Source organism: Saimiri boliviensis, chromosome 5, assembly GCF_048565385.1.
Source record: "Saimiri boliviensis isolate mSaiBol1 chromosome 5, mSaiBol1.pri, whole genome shotgun sequence".
Lineage (NCBI taxonomy): Eukaryota > Metazoa > Chordata > Mammalia > Primates > Cebidae > Saimiri > Saimiri boliviensis.
The window spans coordinates 44,947,076-44,970,045 of record NC_133453.1 but is presented as its reverse complement, the minus strand read 5'-3'; the positions used below and the strand labels follow the sequence as shown (position 1 = coordinate 44,970,045).

Genomic DNA, 22,970 nt, shown 5'->3' with positions numbered 1-22,970 from the left:
AACTCAGTGCTGCCTTGTCACAGCAGAGATTGAAGCCCTGCTGGGCTCAGCCAGCACCTGTGCATGAAAGGAACATCTGGACCAGCCCTGGCAGGTGGGAAATTGCCATCCCAGTGGTCAGAACTTGAGTTTCTTGGCAAGCCTCACCACTGCAGACCAAAGTATTCTAAGGTTCCAGGTAAACTTGAAAGGCGGTCTAGGACCCAAGGACTGCAATTCCTCGGCAACTCCTAGGGTTAGGCTGGGCTTAGAGCCAGTGAGCCAGGGTGGCATGTGACCTAGGCAGACACCAGCTGACACAGCTAAGGAAGTACTTGGGCCATCCCTTCCTTAGACCCAGGCAGTGCAGCTCACAGCAACAAATGTGACTCCTTCCTTCTGCTTAAGGAGAGGAGAGCAAAGAGTAAAGAGGATGTTGTCTTGCATTTTGTAAACCAGCTCAGTCACAGCAGGACAAAGTATCAGAGGTGTGAGGTCCCTATCCCAGGCCCTAGCTCCCAGATGATATTTCTAGACACACCCCTGGGCCAAAAGGAAATCTACTGCCTTGAAAGAAAGTACACAGTCCTGGCAGGAATCGTCACCTGCTGACTAAAGAACCCCTGGGCCCTGAATAACCAACTGTGATACCCACAAAGTACTCTGAGGGTCATGGTCTCTGAGACATGCTGGCTTCAGGGATGACCAAGCACATTCCCAGCTGTTGTAGCTATTGTGAAAGACTCCTTCTGTTTGAGAAAAGCAGGGGGAAAAGTAAAGAGGACTTGTACCTTAAGTATCAGCTCAGGCACAGTGGGGTAGAGCAAAAAACAGGCCCTTAGGGTCACCAAGTCCAAGCCTAGGCTCTTGGAAAGTATTTCTGGACCTGCTCTGGGCCAGAGGGGAGCCCAATCCCCGAAAGGGTGAGTCCCAAGCCTTATGGCAGCATTCACCATAAGCTGATGAAAGAGCCCATGGGCTTTAAGTGAGCCTTGGTAGTGGCCTGGCAGAACCCCTCATAAACCAGTGGTGGTAATGGCCACAGGGAGAGGCTCTTCTGCCTGTGGAAAGAAAAGGAAGAGCAGGAAGGACTTTGTATTGTGGTTGGAGTGCCAGCTTAGCGGCGGTAGGATAGAATATAAGGTACATTGCTATAGTTTTTGACCCCGATTCCTGCTTCCAGAGAATATCTCTGGACATGCCTGGAAGAACTTGCTATCCTGAAGGGAAGGGCCTTGGGCAAGGTCTAGTGCTGTGCTGGCTTCAGGTCTGATCCATTGCAGTCTCAGTGATGGTGGCCACAGAGTTGCTTGCATCACCACACTCCCAGCTCTATGTTGCTCAGCACAGAGAGACTCCATTTGTTTGGGAGAAAGTAAAGAAGTAAAAGTCTCCTCCTGGTAATCCAGAGAATTCTTCTGAAACTTATCCAAGACCACCAAGGCAGTACCTCCATGAGTCTTCAAAAACCACAGTGTTATGGGGCTTGGGGTCCAAGTTCCTTTAAATACGTAGAAAACCTTGCCAAGAAGGACAGGCACAAATAAGCCCAGACTGTGAAGACTACAACAGATACCTAACGCCTCAATGTCCAGACACTGACAAACATCTACTAGCATCAACACCATCTAAGAAAATATGACCTCACCAAATGAACTTAGTTAAGCAAAGCACCAGGGACCAATCCTGAAGAAACAGAGATATATGACCTGTCAGATAGAGAATTCAAAATAGCTATTCTGAGGAAACTCAAATAAATTCAAGATAACACAAAGAAGGAATTCAGAATTTTATGAGATAAATTTAACAAAGAGATTGAAATAACTAAAATGAATCAAGCAGATATTCTAGAGTTAAAAAACACAACTGACATGCTAAAGAATGCATCAGAGTCCATTAATAGCAGAATTGTGTTAATGGGTAAAATCTACAATTAGAACGAGTAAGACATAGTATTTGATAGCACAACAGGAGGACTACAGTCAATAATACTTTAACTGTACATTTAAAAATAACAAAGAGTATAAATGGATTGTCCGTAATGCAAAGGATAAATGTTTGAAGGGATAAAAACCAAACTTTCCATGGTGTGATTACTCACTGCATGCCTCTACCAAAATATCTCATGTATCCCATAAATATATACATCTACTATGTACTCACAAAAATTAAAATTTTTAAAATTTTAGAAAAGCAATGTTCACTTTTTACTCTATATACTTCTATGTTTATTTAAAACCATGTTTGAATACTTACATTAAAAATGGTAATGTTTTACTTTGCAGTCAAAGTAGTAAAAGAAATAATTAAGATATGGTAAAACAACTTCCCTCTATATTTTAAAAACCTCTGTAGGGCCACATATACTCACTTAAAATTACTGTGCCACAAATCTAGTACAGAGAGCATTGTGGGATTCATTGCATTCAAGTGATCCCTAATATAATTGCTTGCAGCTAAAAAAGATTTCCTCCAAGGTTTTGGCAGAATTTCCATTCTGAAAACAAAGAAAATATTCAGTTACATTATTTCAAAGTCAAAAGAAAGTATTTTTATAGTAAGTACATTTGGGTAATGAATTAATTTTAATAAAATATGCAATGCATCCCTCATAACAAAACAAGCAGTTGTGTTTTAAAATATATAAATATCATATGTTTTATGCTTTAGTATAATTTCGTAATAATGATTCTGAAATTAGGTTTAAGTCTTTAATACGAAAAGTAATTTTTCTTCAAATACTTGATCTTATTGAATTCACAAATAACTTACAATGAACAAATGGAAACAACAGCCAGCTATCTCTCATAAACATCTTCAAAGATTCTCTACTAATTTCAGGATATACATTTAAATTTTCCCTGGTTTTATTTTTTAAATTCCTCCTTTATTTTCATTTTTAAAAAATTTTTATTTTATTTATTTATTTTTTGAGACGGAGTTTCGCTCTTGTTACCCAGGCTGGAGTGAATGGCACGATCTCGGCTCACCACAACCTCCGCCTCCTGGGTACTGAAAGACATTCTTATAAATATATATCTTCTGCAATGTTCCCAATGTGTTTCTGCGCCATCAAGCTTTTATGGTCCTACCATATCTGAAGTCTATGCTAGTTGCTACGGGGATTTTAAAAAACCCTGTATCAAATTATTTCCACCAAGTACCTACTTTTTAACCATCTTAGTGTCCATCTATGTTTAGTCATCTACCTATCAATCTATCAACTCATAAATGTAACATCACACTTAAATACATAAATAAACAAAGATCATAAGAACAATTAGTTGTATAGAGGCTTACAGTAGAGATATTGCAGGTTTGGTTAAGACCATCCCCATAAGGCAAATATTGCAATTAAGTCACACAAATTTTTGGTTTCCCAGTGCATATAAAATGTACGTTTATGCTATACTGTAGTCTATTAAGTATGCAATGGCATTATATCTTTTAAACAAATGTAGGGCCAGGCACAGTGGCTGACACCTGCAATCCCAGCACTTTGGGAGGCCAAAGCTGGAGGAGTTTTTGAGCCCAGAAGTTCGAGACCAGTCTGGGCATAGAGAGACTGAGTCTTTGCAATTTTTTTTAAAATTAACTGGGTGTAGTGATATGCTCTTGTGGTCCCAACTAACTTGGGAAAGTGATGTGAAAGGATCACTTGCACCTGGGAGGTTAAGGCTGCACTGAACTATGATCATGCCACTGCACTCCAGCCTGGGCAACAGAGAGAAACTCTATCTCAAAAATTAAAAAAGAAAAAAAGAGGCCAAGTGTGGTAGCTCACACCTGTAATCCCAGCACTTTGGGAGTCTGAGGTGGACAGATCATGAGGTCAGGAGTTCAAGACAAGCCTGGCCAACATGGTGAAACCCCATCTCTACTAAAAACACAAAAATTAGCCAGGCATAGTGGTACACACCTGTAAAGCCAGCTACTCAGGAGGCTGAGGCAGGTGAATCACTTAAACCCCAGAGGCAGAGGTTGCAGTGAACCAATATCACACTACTGTATTCCAGCCTGGGCAAGAGTGAGACCCTGTATCGAAAAAAAAATGCATACACCCTAATTTTAAAATACTTTATTGTCACAAAATACTAAGACTTTTGCGAGTCATAATCTTTTTGCTGGTAGAGGATCTCAATGGCCTCTAACTGATCAAGCTGTTGCAATTTTAAAAAATAAGACAACAGTGACATTTGCCACATCAATTGACTCTTCTTTTCATGAAAGATTTCTCTGTAAGCATTCAATGCTATATGACAGCATTATACCCAACGAGAACTTCTTTCAAAATTGGAGTCAATCCTCTCAAACTCTGATGCTGCCATATCAGCTAGCTTATGTAATACTCTAAATCGTTTATTGTCATTTCAGTATTCACAGCATCTTCATCAAGAATACAATCCATCTTAAGAAACCACTGTGTTTGCTCATCCGTAAGAAGCAACTTCTCATCTGATCAAGTTTTATCATGAGATGTCAGCAATTCAGTCACATCTTCAGGCTATACTTCTAACTCTTATTCTCTGGCTTCCAACACATCCTTCCAACGCATCTGCAGTGACTTCCTCCAGTGAAGTCTTGAGCCACTCAGAGTCATCCATAAGGGTTGAACTTCTTCCAAACTTCTGCTCATGTTGATATTTTTACCACCTTGTATGAATCACAAATGTTCTTAATGGTATCTACAACAGTGAATCCCTTCCAGAAAGTTTTCAATTCACTTTGCTAAGATCCCTCAGAGAAATCACTTTGGTAGATACAGCCTTTCAAAATTTTTTCTATAATTTCAACTTTTATTTTAGATTCAGGGGGTATATGTGTAGGTTTATTACATGGGTATATTGTGTGATGCTGAGGTTTGGGGAACAACTGATCCCATCACCCAGGTACCAGCATAGTCCCTGATGTAGTTTGTATATCCCCTCCAAATTTCATGTTGAAATGTAATCACCAGTGTTGGAGGTGGGGCCTTTTGGGCGGTAACTGGATCATGGGGGCAGATTTCTCACAAATCGTTTTATCTTCATCCTCTTGGCTCTGTCGTCATAATAGCGAGTTTTCACAAGATCTGGATGTTTAAAAAGGTGTGTGACATTTTCCCTCTCACCCTTTCTTGACCCTGCTCTTGCCATGTGAGTTGCCTGCTCCCATTTTGCCTTCTGCCATGATTGTGAGCTTCCTAAGGCGTCCGCAGAAGTCAAGCAGACGCCAGCACCATACTTCCTGTAAAACCTGAACAACTGTAAGCCAATTAAACCTTTTTTCTTTATAAATCACCCAGTCTCAGGTATTTCTCTTTACCAACACAAGAACAGCCTAACACAGAACCCAACAGTTAATTTTTCAACCCTTGCTCCATTATGGAGATAGCTTCTTTTCTTAAACCTCATGAAGCAACCTCTGCTACCTTCAAACTTTTCTTCTGCATCTTCCTTACCTTTCTCAGCCTTCATGGAATTGAAGAGAGTTAGGGCCTTGTTCCGGATTAGGCTCTGGCTTAAGGAAATATCATGGCTGGTTTAATCTTCTTCCGGAACACTTCCCGCATATCAGCAATAAGGCTGTTTCGCTTTCTTGTCAGTCATGTATTCAATGGAGCAGCACTTAACAATTTCCTTTGCATTCACAGCCTGGCTAACTAGTGCAAAAGGCCTAACTTTGGCCTGTCTTGGCTTTCAATATGTCTCCTCACTAAGCTTAATCATTTCTGGCTTTTGATTCAAAGTGAGAGATGTGCGACTCACTTAGAGGCCATCTTAGGTTACCTGGCCTAATTTCAATACTGTTCTGTCTCAGGGAATTAGGGAGGTCTTAGGAGAGGAATAGAGAGCGGGGAGTGACTGGTTGGTGGAAGAGTCAGAACACACACATTTATTGACATAGTTTGCCATCTTATATGGGTTCTGTTTGTGGCTTTCCAAGGAAATTATAATAGTAATATCAAATATTACTGATTACAGATTGTAAGAGATATAATAATGGAAAAAGTTTAAAATACTGTATGAATTACCAAAATTGACAGAGACACAAAGTGAGTACATGCTGTTAGAAAAATGATGCCAATAGACTTGTTTGACAAAGACCTTCAGTTGCAAAAAAAAAAAAAACAAACCCTCATAAACCTACTATTTACAAAAAACACAGTATCTGTGAAGTACAGTAAAGCAAAGTGCAAGAAGATGAGGCATGCCTGTTTATGAAATATATACATACACACATACATTTATATATAAATGATAAAGATATATATGAGAAAATATAATTGGTATAGAAATATATAAACATATACAGACATGGTCACATAGTCAACATTCTTAGAGAAATCTGATCACTTACTCAGCACGATGGGCTGGAAGTTCATCTACCTTCTTATCATCTTCTTTCTCTCTAGGATCTTTTAAAACGAAATCAACTAAAAGAAAAGTTTAAAATTTTGATATATAAACTTATATTAATTTATATTTCCAAGCAATTGCAAAACTAGTTCTATTAAGAGTAACCGTTTAAAGTTGTTTAGTAATGAGACATTTGTGCATTTATGAACAGAAGAAAATTTTAAAAATCTTACAAGAAACTGTATCATGTCTGTGTCTTTGAGGATATATGTTCCCTTTCTTAACACAATGTGTCCCTCCTCTTTCACTTGAAAGGAATAATTGCTTTTAATATTATATTTTGCTTTATAGCTATTCCACCAAAAATATTCTTGTTGAATTCAACATCCACAATACAGGATAGCAGTAGTTCTATTTCACCAAGGAAAGTTACATACAGTTGGCCCTCTGTATCTGCAGGTTCTGCATCCATGGACTCAACCAACCATGAATCAAAAATATTCAGAAAAAATAAAAAAAGAAACAAAATAATACAAATAAAAATATACAGTATAACAACAATTTACATAGCATGTACATTGTATGAGGTAGTATAAAAATCTGGAGATGATTTCAAGTATACGGGAGGATGTCAGGTTATATGCAAACACTATGCCACTTTATTTTATTTATTTATTTATTTATTTATTTTTTGAGACAGAGTTTCACTCTTGTTACCCAGGCTGGAGTGCAATGGCGCGATCTTGGCTCACCGCAACCTCCGCCTCCTGGGCTCAGGCAATTCTCCTGCCTCAGCCTCCTAAGTAGCTGGGATTACAGGCATGTGCCACCATGCCCAGCTAGTTTTTTGTATTTTTAGTAGAGACAGGGTTTCACCATGTTGACCAGGATGGTCTCGATCTCTCAACCTCGTGATCCACCCGCCTCAGCCTCCCAAAGTGCTGGGATTACAGGCTTGAGCCACCGCGCCCGGCCCTGCTATGCCACTTTATATCAGAGACTTGAGCATCTGCAGATTTTGGTATCTGCTGGGGAAGTGACTGTCTTGGAACCAATCTCCTGTGGATGCCAAGGGACAACAGTATTGCCTTGTTCTCTTTTAAATTGCATAAGAGCATAAAACAGTCCTGTTATAAAATCAGTAAAGTAAGCTATGTTGCTTCTGTCTTCTATGGTCTTTAATTCACAATTAATTTTAATTCTTCTGCCAGTCTTTCAAGATGCTCTTTCTAAAATGCAAATTGCATGTAGTACCCCCTTGCCTACAATCCTTCAGAGTCTCTCCTTTACCTTCAAATGCTCTAAAAAGGCATATAAGGTTCTTCAGATTCTGTCCCTTTCCCCAAATTCACCCTATGCTTTGGCTTCAGAACTGCTTACAAGCCCAGAAGAGCCTCTCATGCATGTCTGCCATCGTTCACAGCATTTCCTAGGCCAAGCACATTCCCTACTAGACTGTTGCTCATCCCTCAAGACTTAGTTGAGGCTCCTCCAGAGTTCTTCCTAACAAGTCAGAGATGACCTCTTCTCCCTTACAGTGTATCTTCTGTTTCTCTCCTCTTTGCACTTACTACTTTATTATTTGGTTATTTGTCTATCTCCCTCATTACGCTATGAACTCTGAGGATAGGGATTAGGCTCTTTATTTTTATATTATCAGGATATTCCATAGGAGTCATAAATACAGTGAATGTGCTCCACCAGAAAGGGTCCCCACATTACTCCAAAGCATTATTTCTCCAACTTTGAACATAGCATCCATCATACTAGGTTTACCATCACAACCAACTTGGGAGCCTTTTTTAAAAGTACAGATTCCAAAGCCCTGCCTCCAGGGATTCTAATTCAGGTGTGGCCAGAAGTCAGTATTTTAAAAATAGTTCTGATAGTCAGCCTTAGTATCTATTTGTACCATGGGTCAACAAGTTTTTTTTATGTAAAGGGTTAGACTGTAACTATTTTAGACTTTGTGGGCCACAAGGCCTCTGTCACAACTGTTCAATTTTGTTCTTGTAGCTCAGAAGCAACCAGATTTGTAGATAATATGCAAACGAATTAGTGTGGCTATGTTTCCAAACTTATTTATGAAAACAAGCAGTGGCCAGATGTGCCTGTGAGCTATAGTTCGCCAACCTTTCGTCTACTGCAACAATTTTACATGAATTACATTCTAATTTATGACATCAGTAATATTAATGTTCAGTGTTAATGCTTACACTTGTAGGCAATTATTTAAATATGTCTTGTCTCATGCCCACACCAAAAGATCCTTGAATGAAGATACCATCTTAAAGGAATAGACTATCTCCTAAATGCCTAACGCCTTCCATAAATTAGATGCTCAATAAATATATTGAAAGATTAAAATTAATGCTTTATAATTTTCTTCAGTGCTGTCCTTTGTGGTGGGGATATATCCCTACAAATAGAAATAGAATTATTTTTTGTAATACTTCATTAATATAATTTGCCTAAGAGCTTAAGTAATATAACAGCAATGTAAGAAATGGCATAACTATAATACTGTGAATAGTTTGAAGTATAGGTATTAATTTTTAATACAAAAATTATCTTTAATGAGACACATATTCAAATTAAAAATCAAAGAATAATATAAATTTACCTATGGATTTCTTTACACTAAGAAGATAATCTTCTCTCATTTCATCAGATAATGTAACTATGCTGTCAGTGAAGACTTTCAGATGTTGTGGAACTAAATCCAGTACATGTTCTAGCCAAGAATCTTCCATTGGGGCTACATGGTCTGTATCAATTCCGTGGTGAATATAATAGTAATATCTCTACAAAAAGAAGATAGGAAAAATGTTGAAGTATAGAAAAAGTATGTTTGTCAAAAATAAAACTACTAAGCAAAAATCAAGTTTTAGGAGAACAAAGTATTTACAAAGCATAAAAAAATATTTGGTGCAAATTCACATAGGCATTATTTGAGATCTAAATGTTACAATGTGAATTTTCATGAAAATTAAAACTCTTACCTCATTTTATAACTATACTCTAAAACATCAAGTTATATTACCAAATACATTATGTACACAACAGAGTCCATGCTGAATTAGTGTTTTGTAATTTTTTAAAAAGTGTTAGTTTTTTGTCCTTTTATTATTATCAGAAGATCTTAAAAGCTATAAGCAAATCAGTATTCCTATATATTAATTCCAGAAATATTATACAATAGGATTTAGGACATTCCAACTGGCCTATTAATAGTCCATACTGTAATTTTATAGCTGCTATTGTACATGTTCATATTTATTTTAAAACAAGTTATTATTTCTCTAATAATGAATATTTAACTTCAATAAATGTTCATAAATTTTTACATGTTATTAGAAAAAATTTAAATGTCAAAATACTTTTGAATTAGCAGTGTTAAGTCTTTGATATTTACATTTTTTAAAATTCTTATGCATTTGAAATACTTGAAGAATTACTACTTCTAAAGTTAATAGGCCTTGTAAAATATATATTATATAAGATAATTTCTCATAAAAAATTAAGGCATGTAAAGCTATAAATGACTGAACCTGGCTTTAATATGTAGAGCAAGTAGATTTGAAATTTTTTTTAAACTGTGGTCCTAGGTGGCAAGGGAGAGAATGATTTCTTCTATAAATCCCGTAAAGCTTTTTCATAGAACTCTGTGTTTATTCCTATGTCCAGAGTTTTACAAAGGAGGTGCACAGAGTGACTTCAAAAATATAAAATTATCTTCAAGTATTTCTCTCATTTTCAATTATACTGACAAAAGAAATGGCCTGTTACCAAGATGTCTTTCTCTATAGCAGAAGTAGTCGGTTTTGGAATTATGCTTCCATCAGGGACAGCTGAGTCTAAGTCAGTATCTTGTTGCCTAACAAAATGATAAACATACTATTCAAAAATAGATAAGGGGCAGTTAAAACAAAACAATGGATATAAGAAAACCAGGACTATTTTCTATTAAATCAAAAGGAAAAATGAATTGTTGAACATTTTCAAAATAGTATATATATTTGTTTGGTACTATATTTCTCCCCAAATACTTTACTCATACAGGCAATCATATTGGAAGTTATTTGGAAGACCTAATTCAGAAATCACGCCCTTCTTGATGGCCTTTACTTATTCTTCCTCATTACTTAAGAATCAAGCTCTCTCTTCTTTGAACTTATAAAGGAACACTCTCACAATATTCCTAAAATATGTATGGTTATTTATAAATATGAGTTTTTAAAACAGCACTGATGGAAAGTACCTTCAACAGTTTTGCAGAAGACAGACACATTCTTCAAAAGGCCGTTTCTCAGATTTCTACAGACATACAAGTTAATCGGTGACACAGAAGTTCTTATGTGCTTATGTATTTATTATTGGGTATGTGTTTATATAATACAATAATGTTTGTAACCATAATTCAATTCAAAATCTATGCCAAATATGAGCCACATTTTGTGACATGTTCTAGGGCTAAACTGGGCAGAAAGGCATAGTTCACCTCTTCAGAAAAATAAGCTGTTCTGAGATAGCTTTAATCTCTTTATAACTGACTGTATCATCCTCTTCATCTGGATCCCAACTTCATCTGGGAGGGACACAGGTCAGTGATGTTGTATAATTAAATACACCTTCCCACTAACTGCCCAGGGAGGGGAGGCTGGAGGTTTAGTGAGTATATCTGAGATACCAAACCAAAGTGGGTACCCAGAACAGATCTTCTAACTCATTTATCTTTTGCAAATCCAGGAATCCAGTGTTTTGTGAACTTTATACACATTATTTTCAATTATACGGACAAGATAAGAGTCAAGACTTTGGTTAATGTCTCAGTTTAATTCAATATATAACTAGTGCTCAATAAATGTTAAGTGAGGGAATGCAAGTATGAAAGCAGTAGAAATATTCAAGGTATTTAGTACATGGAGAGAAAAAGGTTCGTTTTTCTAACTACAAATGTAATCTTATATTGTTGACTGTACAGAAAGGAAGTAACATATTTCAGGAGTTACTCAGGAGTAACGTTATTTCAGGAATCAGGAAATCTGGGTTCAGATTCTGCCACTATAAAGCATATGACCTCAGTAACTATTTTTTGTTTAATAGCAGAAATCCTCATCTTACCTACCTTGCTGAATTCTAAGAATGAAACAAACCTCATATTCTGTGAGAGTAACACATGCCTAGGAAGATATAGCAAGGGAAGGGTAGGTGAGGAGGTAAAAGAAATGGCTGTAGAAGTTCTTCTCATCAGAATGAAGATCCTTTCAGCTCAAAAACTCTGTGATTCTATCATTCTAGGGCCAGTAGCAAACATTCTCCTCACTGAGAATAATAATTGCAGCTTTTTATTGATTACCTACTTAGGCCTTCAACGGTTTCACATATATTATAATCCTCACACCTATTGCTAAAGAAGACAATGACATAATTATCCCCATTTCACAGATGAAGAAACTGAATATCAGAGAGGTTAAATAACTTCCCCTTGGTCATACAGCTAATTAACTATGAAAGGAAGAATTTGCCCATAAATATGTACTTCCAAATAGCCATGCTTATTCCATTCAGAAATAATATAGAAGGCAAGGGGCCTGGATAAAAAGAAAATTGACATACTTTATTTCTCAAAAATGAAAAGAACTACATTGATTTTTTTTCTCTTTATAAAATCAGTAGAGGCTTTTTGTTCAAGATGTTGGCATGAACCTTCCTTTTTTAAATTGCCCTGAAAAAAAATCATAATAAAATAATTGTAACCCATTAATTATGAAGAAACTAGAAGAAAAGTCATTAGCTAAGGAGATATTTCACAAATTTCTGGAACCTGAAAAGGAGAGTCTATTAGTCCGTTTTCACACTGTTGATAAAGACATACCTGAGACTGGGTAATTTACAAAGGCAAGAGGTTTAATAGACTCACAATTCCAAGTGGCTAGAAAGTCCTCAAAATCATGGCAGAAAGCCAAAGTCACTTCTTACATGATAGCAAAAAGAGAGAGAAATGAGAGCCAAGTGAAAGGGGTTTCCCCTTATCAAACCATCCGATCCCATGAGACTTATTCACTACCATGAGAACAATATGGGAGAAATCGCCCCCATGATACAATTATCTTCCACCAGTTCCCTCCCACAACAGGTGGGAATTATGAGAGTACAATTCAAGATGAGATTTGGGTGGGGACACAGAGCAAAACCATATCATTCTGGCCCTGGCCCTCCAAATCTCATGTCCTCATATTTCACAACCAATTATACCTTCTCAACAATCCCCCAAATTCTTAACTCATTTCAGCATTAACTCAAAAGTAAACAGTCCAAAGTCACATCTGAGACAAGGCAAGTCCCTTCCACCTATGAGCCTGTAACATCAAAAGCAAGCTAGTTACTTCCTATATACAAAGGGGGTACAGGTATTGGGTAAATACAGCCATTCCAAATGGGAGAAAGTGGCCAAGACAAGGTGGTCACAGAGCCCATACAAGTCCAAAATCCAGCAGGGCAGTAAAATTTTAAAGCTCCAAAATGATCTCCTTTGACTCCAGGTCTCACATCCAGGTCACATTGATGTAAGAGATGATCCCATGGTCTTAGGCAGCTCTGCCCCTGTGGCTTTACAGGGTATAGCCTCCCTCCCAGCTGCTTTCATGGGCTGACATTGTCTGTGGCTTTTCCAGGCAAACAGTGCAAGCTGTCAGTGGATCTACCATTCTGGGGTCTGTAGGATGGTGGCCCTCTTCTCACAGCTCCACTAGGCAGTGCCCCAGTAGGGACTCTGTGTGGGGGCTCTGACCCCACATTTCCTTTCTGCACTGCCCTAGCAGAGGTTTTCCATGAGTGCCCAACCTTTGCAAGAAACTTTTGCCTGGGCATCCAGGCATTTCCATACATCCTCTGAAATCTAGGTGAAGTTTCCCAAAGCCCAGTGCTTGACTTCTGTGCACCTGCAGGCTCAACACCACATGGAAACTGCCAAGGTTTGAGACTTGCACCCTCTGAAGCCACAGCCCAAGCTCCACATTGGCCCCTTTCAACCACAGCTGGAGCAGCTGGGACATACAGTACCAAGTCCCTAGGCTGCACACAGTATGGGGACCCTAGGCCTGGCCCACAAAACCATTTTCTCCTAGGCCTCTGGGCCTGTGATGGAAGGGGCTGCCATGAAGACCTCTGACATGCCCTGGAGACATCTTTTCCATTGTTTCAGGGATTATCATTTGATTCCTCATTACTTATGCAAACTTCTGCAGCTGGCTTTAATTTCTCCTCCAAAAACAAGACATTTTTTTCTACCATATTGTCAGGCTGCAAATTTTTATGCAGTGTGTCCCTTATGAAACTGAATGCCTTTAGCAGCACCCAAGTCATCTCTTGAATGCTTTACTGCCTAGAAATTTATTCCACCAGATAACCTAAATCATCTCTCTCAAGTTCAAAGTTCCACAAATTCCTAGGACAGGGGCAAAATGCCACCAGTCTCTTTCCTAAAACATAAGAATCACCTTTGCTCCAGTTACCAACAAGTTCCTTATCTCCATCTGACACCACCTCAGCCTTATTGTCCATATCACTATCGGGTTTTTGGTCAAAGCCATTGAACAAATCTCTAGGAAGTTTCAAACTTTCCCACATTTTCCTGTCTTCTTCTGAGCCCCCAAATTGTTCCAACCTCTGTCTTTTACCCAGTTCCAAACTCACCTCCACATTTTCAGGTATCTTTTCATCAATGCCCACTCTACTGGTATCAGTTTACTGTATTAGTCCATTGTCATGCTGCTGATAAAGACATACCAGAAACTGGGCAATTTACAAAAGAAAAAGGCTTAATGAAACTTACAGTTCCATGTGGTTAGGGAGGCCTCACAATCATGGCAGAAGGCAAAAGGCACTTCTTACATGGTGTTGCCCAGGGAGAAATGAGAGCCAAGTGAAATGGATTTCCCCTTATCAAACCATCAGATCTCAGGAACAATTCATTACCTCAAGAACAGTATGGGAGAAACCAACCCCATGATTCAATTATTTCCCACCAGGACCCTCCCACAACAAGTGGGAATTATGAGAGTACAATTCAAGATGAGATCTGGGTGGAGACATGGAGCAAAACCATATCAGAAAGGACAAATGAAACAGAGTTTAAAACACCACAACCCAAACTCACACAGGAAGGAAAGCAATCTGCCTGGGAGACCACTAGAAAAGGCTCTGGTCTCAGGGTTGGCAGGTACCAAAGGAGAGAATGAGGAGAAAGTCTGAAAACAAGGAGGTTATCTGAATAGCTTTCTGCCAACAAATTACATAAAAATAATACATTCCCGAAAGGCAAAAATGGATCATATTGACACAATAAACAAGAGAAAATATGAATAGATCTGTATTAAGTATACTAATTGAATTAGTAATTAATAATTTTCCTACCAAGAAAGTTCAAGTACAGATGGCTACACTAATGAATTCGATCAAACAAGAAGGAAATAAAACCAATTCTAAACAAACTCTTTCAGAAAATAGAAGAGATAAAAATGCTTCCCAACTCTTTTTATGAAGCCATTAGTGGCCTGATATCAAAGTCAGACAATGATATAACAAGAAAACTTCAGAGCCATATCATTCATGAATACAAACAGAAAAAAATTCCTAACAAAACACTAACAAACCAAATCCAGAAACATAACAAAGGGATTACACACGATGACCAAGAGGAATGCAAGGTTGTACTAATTATAAAAAGCAAATAATGTAATATATCATATTAATAGAATAAAGGACAAAAACTAAATGATCACCTCAATAGACACAGAAAAAGCAACTGACAAAAATCCAGGATTCATTCATGCTAAAATCTCTCAACAAATTAGGAAAGGAAAGGAACACCTTTAACTTGATAAAAGATACTTTCTATTTCCTTTACATACTTATTGAGTCCATGTTGTTTTTTTCTTCTTTTCATTATTTAATATGTAATTTAACTGTAAATTGACTACTTTATATAGTTGTTGTAGTTGTTGTTATAGTAGTTGTATATGTTTATAAAGTAAAAAGTAATCTTATGATTTGTGAATACAGTGTGGAATAATTAAAGCTAATGAACATATCCACCAAATCAAATACCATTTTGTGTGGAGAACATGAAATTTACTCTCAAAGCCACAGGGAAGTTCAAATAGGGCAGAGCCCAACTCAGCTCAGCAAGACCACTGAGGCCAATCTGCCTCTCCTCTCTGGGCAGGGCATATCAGAAAAAAATGGCAGCAGCCCCATTCAGGGACTATAGATACAATTCCCATCTCTGTGGAACACAGCATCTGGGGGAAGGGGCAGTTGTGGGCACAGCTTCAGCAGATTTAAATGTCCCTGACTGACAGCTGTGAAAAGACCAGTGGATCTCTCAACACAAATGTTCCAGCTCTGATAAGAGACAGACTGCCTCCTCAAGTGGGTCCCTAACCCCCATGTATCCTGATTGGGAGATAGCTCCCAGTGGGGGCCAACAGACATCTCACATGAGAGGGCTCTGGCTGGCATCTGACGGGTGCCTCCCTAGGATGAAGCTTCGAGAGGAAGGAACAGGCAGCAATCTTTGCTCTTCTGCAGCCTCTGCTGTTGATACCCAGGCAAACCGGGTCTGGAGTGGACCTCCAGCAAACTCCAACAGACCTGCAGCAGAGGAACCTGACTGTTAGAAGAAAACTAACAAACAGAAAGAAATAGTATTAACATCAACAAAAAGGACATCCACTCAGAGACCCCATTCCAACTTCAAAGATCAAAGGTAAATAAATCCACAAAGATGGGGAGAAACCAGCACAAAAAAACCTGAAAATTCCAAAAACCAGAACGCCTCTTCTCCTCCAAAAAAATCACAACTCCTTGCCAGCAAGAGAACAAAACTAGATGTAAAATGAGTTTGAAGAACTGACAGAAGTAGGCTTCAGAAGGTGGGTAATAACAAACTTCTCCAAGCTAAAGGAGCATGTTCTAATCTAACCCAATGCAAGGAAGCTAAGAATGCTGAAAAAAAAAAATGTAGTGGAATTGCTAACTAGAATAACCAGTTTAGAGAAGAACATAAATGACCTGATGGGGCTGAAAAACAGTACAAGAACTCTGTGAAGCATACAAAAGTTTCAATAGCTCAATCAATCAAGTCAAAGAAAGGATATTAGAGACTGAGATCAACTAAATGAAATAAAGTTAGAAGACAAGAAAAGAGAAAAAAGAGTGAGAAAAAAGAGTGAAAAGAAACAAACAAAGCCTTCAAGAAATATGGACTATGTGAAAAGACAAAATCTACATTTGTTTGATGTACCTGAAAGCAATGGGGAGAATGGAAACACGTTGGAAAACACTCTTCAGTATATTATCCAGGAGAACATCCCCCAACTTATCAAGACAGGCCAACATTCAAAATCAGGAAAAACTGAGAACATCACAAGGATACTCCTCAAGAAGACCAACCCCAAGACACATAATCATCAAATTAACCAAGGTTGAAATGAAGGAAAAAGTGTTAAGGGCAGCCAGAAAGAAAGGTTGAGTTACCCACAAAGGGTAGCCCACCAGACTGACAGTAGATCTCTGTGCAGAAACCCTACAAGCCAGAAGACAATGGGGGCAAATATACAACATTCTTAAAAGAAAAGAATTTTCAACTCAGAATTTCATATCCAGCTAAACTAAGCTTCAAAAGCAAAGGAGAAATAAAATACTTTACAGACAAGAAAATGCCGAGAGATTCTGTCACCATCAGGCCTGCCTTACAAGAACTCCTGAGGGAAGCACTAAACATGGAAAGACACAATTGATAACCAGCCACTGCCAAAACATACCAAATTGTAAAGACCACTAATGCTATGAAGAAAAGGATCAATTAATGGGCAAAATAACCCGCTAGCATCAAAATGAAAGGATCAAATTCACACATAACAATATTAACTTTAAATGTAAACAGGCTAAATGCCCCAATTAAAAGACACAGACTGGCAAATTGGATAAAGAGTCAAGATCATTGGTGTGCTGTATTCAGGAGACCTGTCTCACATGCAAAGACACACATAGGCTCAAAATAAAGGAATGGAGGAATGTTTGCCAAGCAAGTGGAAAGCAAAAAAAGAGCAGGGCTTGCATTCCTAATATCTGATAAATCAGACTTTAAACCAAGGAGGATCAAAAGAGACAAAGAAGGGCATTACATCATGGTAAAGAGATCAATGTAACAAGAAGAGCTAATAATCCTAAATATATAGGCACCCAATACAGGAGCACCCAGATTCATAAAGCAAGTTCTTAGAGATCTACAAAGAGACTTCAACTCCCACGCGATAACAGTGGGAGACTTTAACAATACTGTCAATATTAGACACATCAATGAGACAGAAAATTAACAAGGATATTCAGGCCTTGAACTTGGCTCTGGACCAAGCAGACCTAACAGATATGTAAAGAACTCTCCACCCCAAATCATCACAATATACAGTCTTCTTGGCACCTTATTCTAAAACTGACCACATAATTAGGAGTAAAACACTCCTCAGCAAATGCAAGAGAATGGAAATCATAGCAATCTCACAGAACACAGTGCAATCAAATTATAACTCAGGATTAAGAAACTCAATCAAAACTGCAAAACCACATGGAAACTGAACAATCTGCTCCTGAATGACTACTGGTTAAATCATGAAATTAAGACAGGAATAAAGATGTTATTTGAAACCAATGAGAACAAAGACACAATGTACCAGAATCTCTGGGACACATTTAAAACGTGTGTAGAGGGAAATGTATAGCACTAAATGCCCACAAAAGAAAGCAGGAAAGACCTAAAACTGACAACCTAATATCACAATTAAAAAAACTAGAGAAGCTAGAGCAAAGGAATTCAAAAGCTAGCAGAAGACAAGAAATAACTAAGATCAGAGCAAACCTTAAGGAGACAGAGACACAGAAAACCCTTCAAAAAATCAATGAATCCCAGAGCTGGTTTTTTGGAAAGGATACACAAATAGACACACCACTAGCCAGATTAATAAAGAAGAAAAGAGTCAAAGAGAAGCAATAAAAAATGATAGTTGGGATATCACCACCAATCCCACAGAAATACAAACTAACATTGGAGAAAACTATAAATACCTCTACATGAATTAACTAGAAAATCTAGAAGAAATGAATAAATTCCTGGACACACACACCCTCCCAAGACAAAACCAGGAAGAAGTTAAAACTCTGAACAGACCAGTAACAATTTCTGAAATTAAGGCAGTAAATAGCCTACCAACCCAAAAAAGTCCAAGACCAGACAGAAACACAGCCAAATTCTACCAGAGGTACAAAGAAGAGCTTCATTCTTCCTAAAACTATTCCAAACAATAGAAAAAGAGGGAATCTTCCCTAACTCCTTTTTAAAAAATATATTTTATTGAACTTTAGGTTGTGGGGTACATGTGCAGAACATGCAGGTTTGTTGCACAGGTACATGGCAATGTGGTTTGCTGCTTCCATCCCCATCACCTATACCTGGCATTTCTCCCCATGTTATCCCTCCTCGACTCCCTACCCGCCACTGTCCATCCCCTAGTCCCCCTCCAACAGACCAGTGTGTGATGCTCCCCTCTCTACATCCATGTGCTATCATTATTCAACGCCTGCCTATAAGTGAGAACATGCGGTGTTTGATTTTCTGTTCTTGTGTCAGTTTGCTAAGAATGACAGTTTCCAGATGCATCCGTGTCACTACAAAGGACATGAACTCATTGTTTTTTATGGCTGCATAGTATTCCACGGTGTATATGTGCCACATTTTCCTTGTCAAGTCTATCATCCATGGGCATTTGGGTTGGATCCAGGTCTTTGCTATTGTAAATAGTGCCATAATGAACATATGTGTGCACGTGTATTTATAATAGAATGATATACAGTCCATTGGATATATACCCAGTAATGGGATTGCTGGGTCAAATGGAATTTCTATTTCTAGGTCCTTGAAGAATCACCTCAAGTACTAACTGGTTGAACTAATTTACACTCCCACCAACAGTGTAAAACTGTTCCTACTTCTCCACATCTTCTTCAGCATCTGTTGTCTCTAGATTTTTTAATGATCGTCATTGTAACTGGCATGAGATGGTATCTCAAGGTGGCTTTGATTTCTATTTCTCTAAAGACCAGTGATGATGAGCATTTTTTCATATGTTTTTTGGCCTCATATATGTCTGCTTTTGAAAAGTGTCTATTCCTATCCTTCACCCAATTTCGAATGGGTTTGTTTTCTTCTTGTAAATCTGTTTTAGTTCTTTGTAGATTCTGGATATTAGCCCTTTGTCAGATGGGTATATTGCAAATTTTTTTCCCATTCTATTGTTGCCAGTTCACTCTAATGATAGTTACTTTTGCTGTGCAGAAGCTCTGGAGTTTAATTAGATTCCATTAGTCAATTTTGGCTTTTCTTTCCAATACTTTTGGTGTTTTAGTCATGAAGTCCTTACCTATGCCTATGTCTTGAATGGTTTTGAATAGGTTTTCTTCTAGGATTTTTATGGTGTTAGGTCTTATGTTTAAGTCTTTAATCCATCTGGAGTTAATTTTAATGTAAGGTATCAGGAAGGGGTCCAGTTTCTGCTTTCTGCACATGGCTAGCCAGTTTTCCCAACACCATTTATTAAACAGGGAATCTTTCTACATTGCTTTTGCCAGGTTTTTCAAAGATCAGATAGTTGGAGATGTGTGGTGTTGCCTCCGAGGCCTCTGTTCTGTTCCATTGGTCTATATGTCTGTTTTGGTACCAGTACCATGCTGTTTTGATTACTGTAGTCTTGTACTATAGTTCAAAGTTAGATCGCCTGATGCCTCCAAGTTTTTTCTTTTTACTTAGAATTGACCTGGCTATGCAGGCTCTCTTTTGGTTCCATATGAAGTTTAAGATGTTTTTTTTCCAGTTCTGTGAAGAGGGTCATAGGTAGCTTGATGGGGATAGCATTGAATCTATACATTACTTCAGGCAGTATGGCCATTTTCACAATATTGATTCTTCCTAACCATGAGCATGGAATGTTTTTCCATCTGTTTGTGTCCTCTCTTATTTCCTTGAGCAGTGGTTTGTAGCTCTCATTGAAGAGGTCCTTTACATCCTTTGTTAGTTGTATTACTAGGTATTTTATTCTCTTTGTAGCAATTGTGAATGGGAGTTTGCTCATGATTTGGCTCTCTTTAAGTCTGTTATTGATATATAGGAATGCTTCTGATTTTTGCATATTCATTTTGTATCCTTAGACTTTGCTCAAGTTGCTTATCAGTTTCAGGAGATTTGGGGCTGAGATGATAGGGTCTTCTGTCATCTGCAAATAGAGACAATTTGACTTCCTCCTTTCCCTAATTGAATACCCTTTATTTCTTTTTCTTGCCTGATTGCTCTGGCTAGAACTTCCAATACTACATTGAATAGGAGTGGTGAGAAAGGGTATCCTTGTCTAGTGCCAGATTTCAAAGGGAATGTTTCCAGTTTTTGCCCATTCAGTATGATATTGGCTGTGGGTTTGTTGTAAATAGCTTTAATTATTTTGAGATACACTCTGTTGATACCTAGTTTATTGAGAATTTTCAGCATAAAGTGCTGTTGAATTTTGTCAAAGGCCTTCTCTGAATCTATTGAGATAATCATGTGGTTTTTTTCTTTGGTTCTGTTTATGTGGTGGCTTACATTTATAGACTAGCATATGTTGAACCAGCCTTGCATCCCTGGGATGAAGCCTGCTTGATTGTGATGGATAAGCTTTTTGATGTGCTGTTACAATTGGTTTGCCAGAATTTTATTGAAGATTTTTGCATTGATGTTCATCATGGATATTGGCCTTAAGTTTTCTTTTCTTGTTGAGTTTCTGCCAGGTTTTTGTATCAGGATGATGTTGGTCTCATGAAATGACTTGGGAAGGATTCCCTCTTTTTGGATTGTTTGGAACAATTTCAGAAGGAGTGGTACCAACTCCTCTTTGTATGTCTAGTAAAATTCAGCTGTGAACCTATCTGGACCTGGGCTTTTTTTTTTTGGTTGGTAGGCTGTTAGTTGCTGCCTCAATTTCAGCCCTTGTTATTGGTCTTTTCAGGGCTTTGACTTCTTCCTGGTTTAGGCTTGGGAGAGTGCAAGTGTCTAGGAATTTATTCATTTCTTTCAGGTTTACTAGTTTATGTGCATAGAGTTGTTTGTAGTATTCTCTTATGGTAGTTTGTATTTCTGTAGAATCTGTGGTGATAGCCCCTTTAACATTTTTATTGCATCTATTTGATTCTTCTTCTTTTTTTTTTATTGATCTGGCTAGTGGTCTGTCCATTTTGTTGATCTTTTCAAAAAACCAGCTCCTGGATTTACTCATTTTTTGAAGGGTTTTTTGTGTGTCTATCTCCTTCAGTTCTACTCTGATCTTGGTTATTTCTTATCTTCTGCTAGCCTTTGAGTTTTTTTTTTTTTTTTTTTTATCTTGGTCTTCCCCCCACAGGGCTCAAGTTTCCTGGGTCCAGCTGTGGTTGCTGTGAAACTCTCAATCCAGAGTGTTTTAGATTGCTGGTCTTTGTGGGGGTGGGACCTGCTGAGCCAGATCACCTGGCTCCCTCTTTCAGCCTCCCTTTTTTCAGTTGAATGGGTGACTCTGTCTCCTAGGCATTCCTGGCACCAGTTGAAATGGCCACACAAATTTGCATAAATTTTCGTGCAGAGACCCACTGCGCTGGCTGAAACAGCCACGCTGGAGTCTTGTGTCACTTTTCTGCTCAGGAATCTCCTGGTCTGTGGGCAGTAAAAACTTGTCTGGAAATGCAGTGATCACTCACCCTCTGCATTCTCACTGGGAACTGCACTCCAGAGCTGTTCCTATTCAGCCATCTTGGATCTCTCTAACTCATTTTATGAGGCCAGCATTACCCTGACACCAAAACCTGGCAGAGTCACGACTGAAAAAGAAAACTTCAGGCCAATATCCCTGATGAATGCTGATGCAAAAACCCTTAATTAAATACTGGTAAACCAAATCCAGGAGCATATCAAAAAGTTTACCCACAATGATCAAGTCAGCTTCATCCCTGGGATGCAAGGCTGGTTCAACATACACAAATCAATAAATGAAATCCATCATATAAACAGAACCAAAGACAAAAACCACATGATTATCTCAATAGATGCAGAGAAGACCTTTGACAAAATTTGACAGCTCTTCATGCTAAAAACTCTCAAGAAACTAGGTATTGATTTAACGTATCTCAAAATAATAAGAGCTATTTATAACAAACCCACAGCCAATATCATACTGAATGGGCAAAAACTGGTAGTATTCCTTTTGAAAACTGGCAGAGGACAAGGATGCACTCTCTCACCATTCACATTCAACACAGTATTGCAAGTTCTGGCCAGGGTAATCAGGAAGAAAAAGAAAGAACGCGTATTCAGTTAGGAAAAGTAAAATTGTCTGTTTGCAGATGGCATGATGGCATATTTAAACACCCCATCGTCTTACCCTGAAACCTCCTTAAGCTCACAAGCAACTTCAGCAAAGTCTCCAGATACAAAATCAATATGCAAAAATCACAAGCATTCACATACACCAATAACAAACAGAGAGACAAATCATAAGTAAACTCCCATTCACAACTACTACAAAGAGAATAAAATAC

General features: G+C 38.1%; 1 protein-coding gene across 1 annotated transcript in view; it reads right to left on the bottom strand.

Moving 5' to 3' along the window:
* The window catches only part of DNAH7 (dynein axonemal heavy chain 7), a 334,446-nt gene that overhangs the window by 258,376 nt on the left and 53,100 nt on the right, over positions 1 to 22,970 (bottom strand). The window contains exons 6-9 of the mRNA XM_003925707.3: positions 10,107 to 10,194; positions 8,941 to 9,121; positions 6,319 to 6,394; positions 2,351 to 2,476 (exon numbers count right to left, since the gene is read on the bottom strand). Coding sequence (XP_003925756.1) covers positions 2,351 to 2,476; positions 6,319 to 6,394; positions 8,941 to 9,121; positions 10,107 to 10,194 — 471 coding nt within the window. The remainder of the gene's footprint in view (positions 1 to 2,350; positions 2,477 to 6,318; positions 6,395 to 8,940; positions 9,122 to 10,106; positions 10,195 to 22,970) is intronic.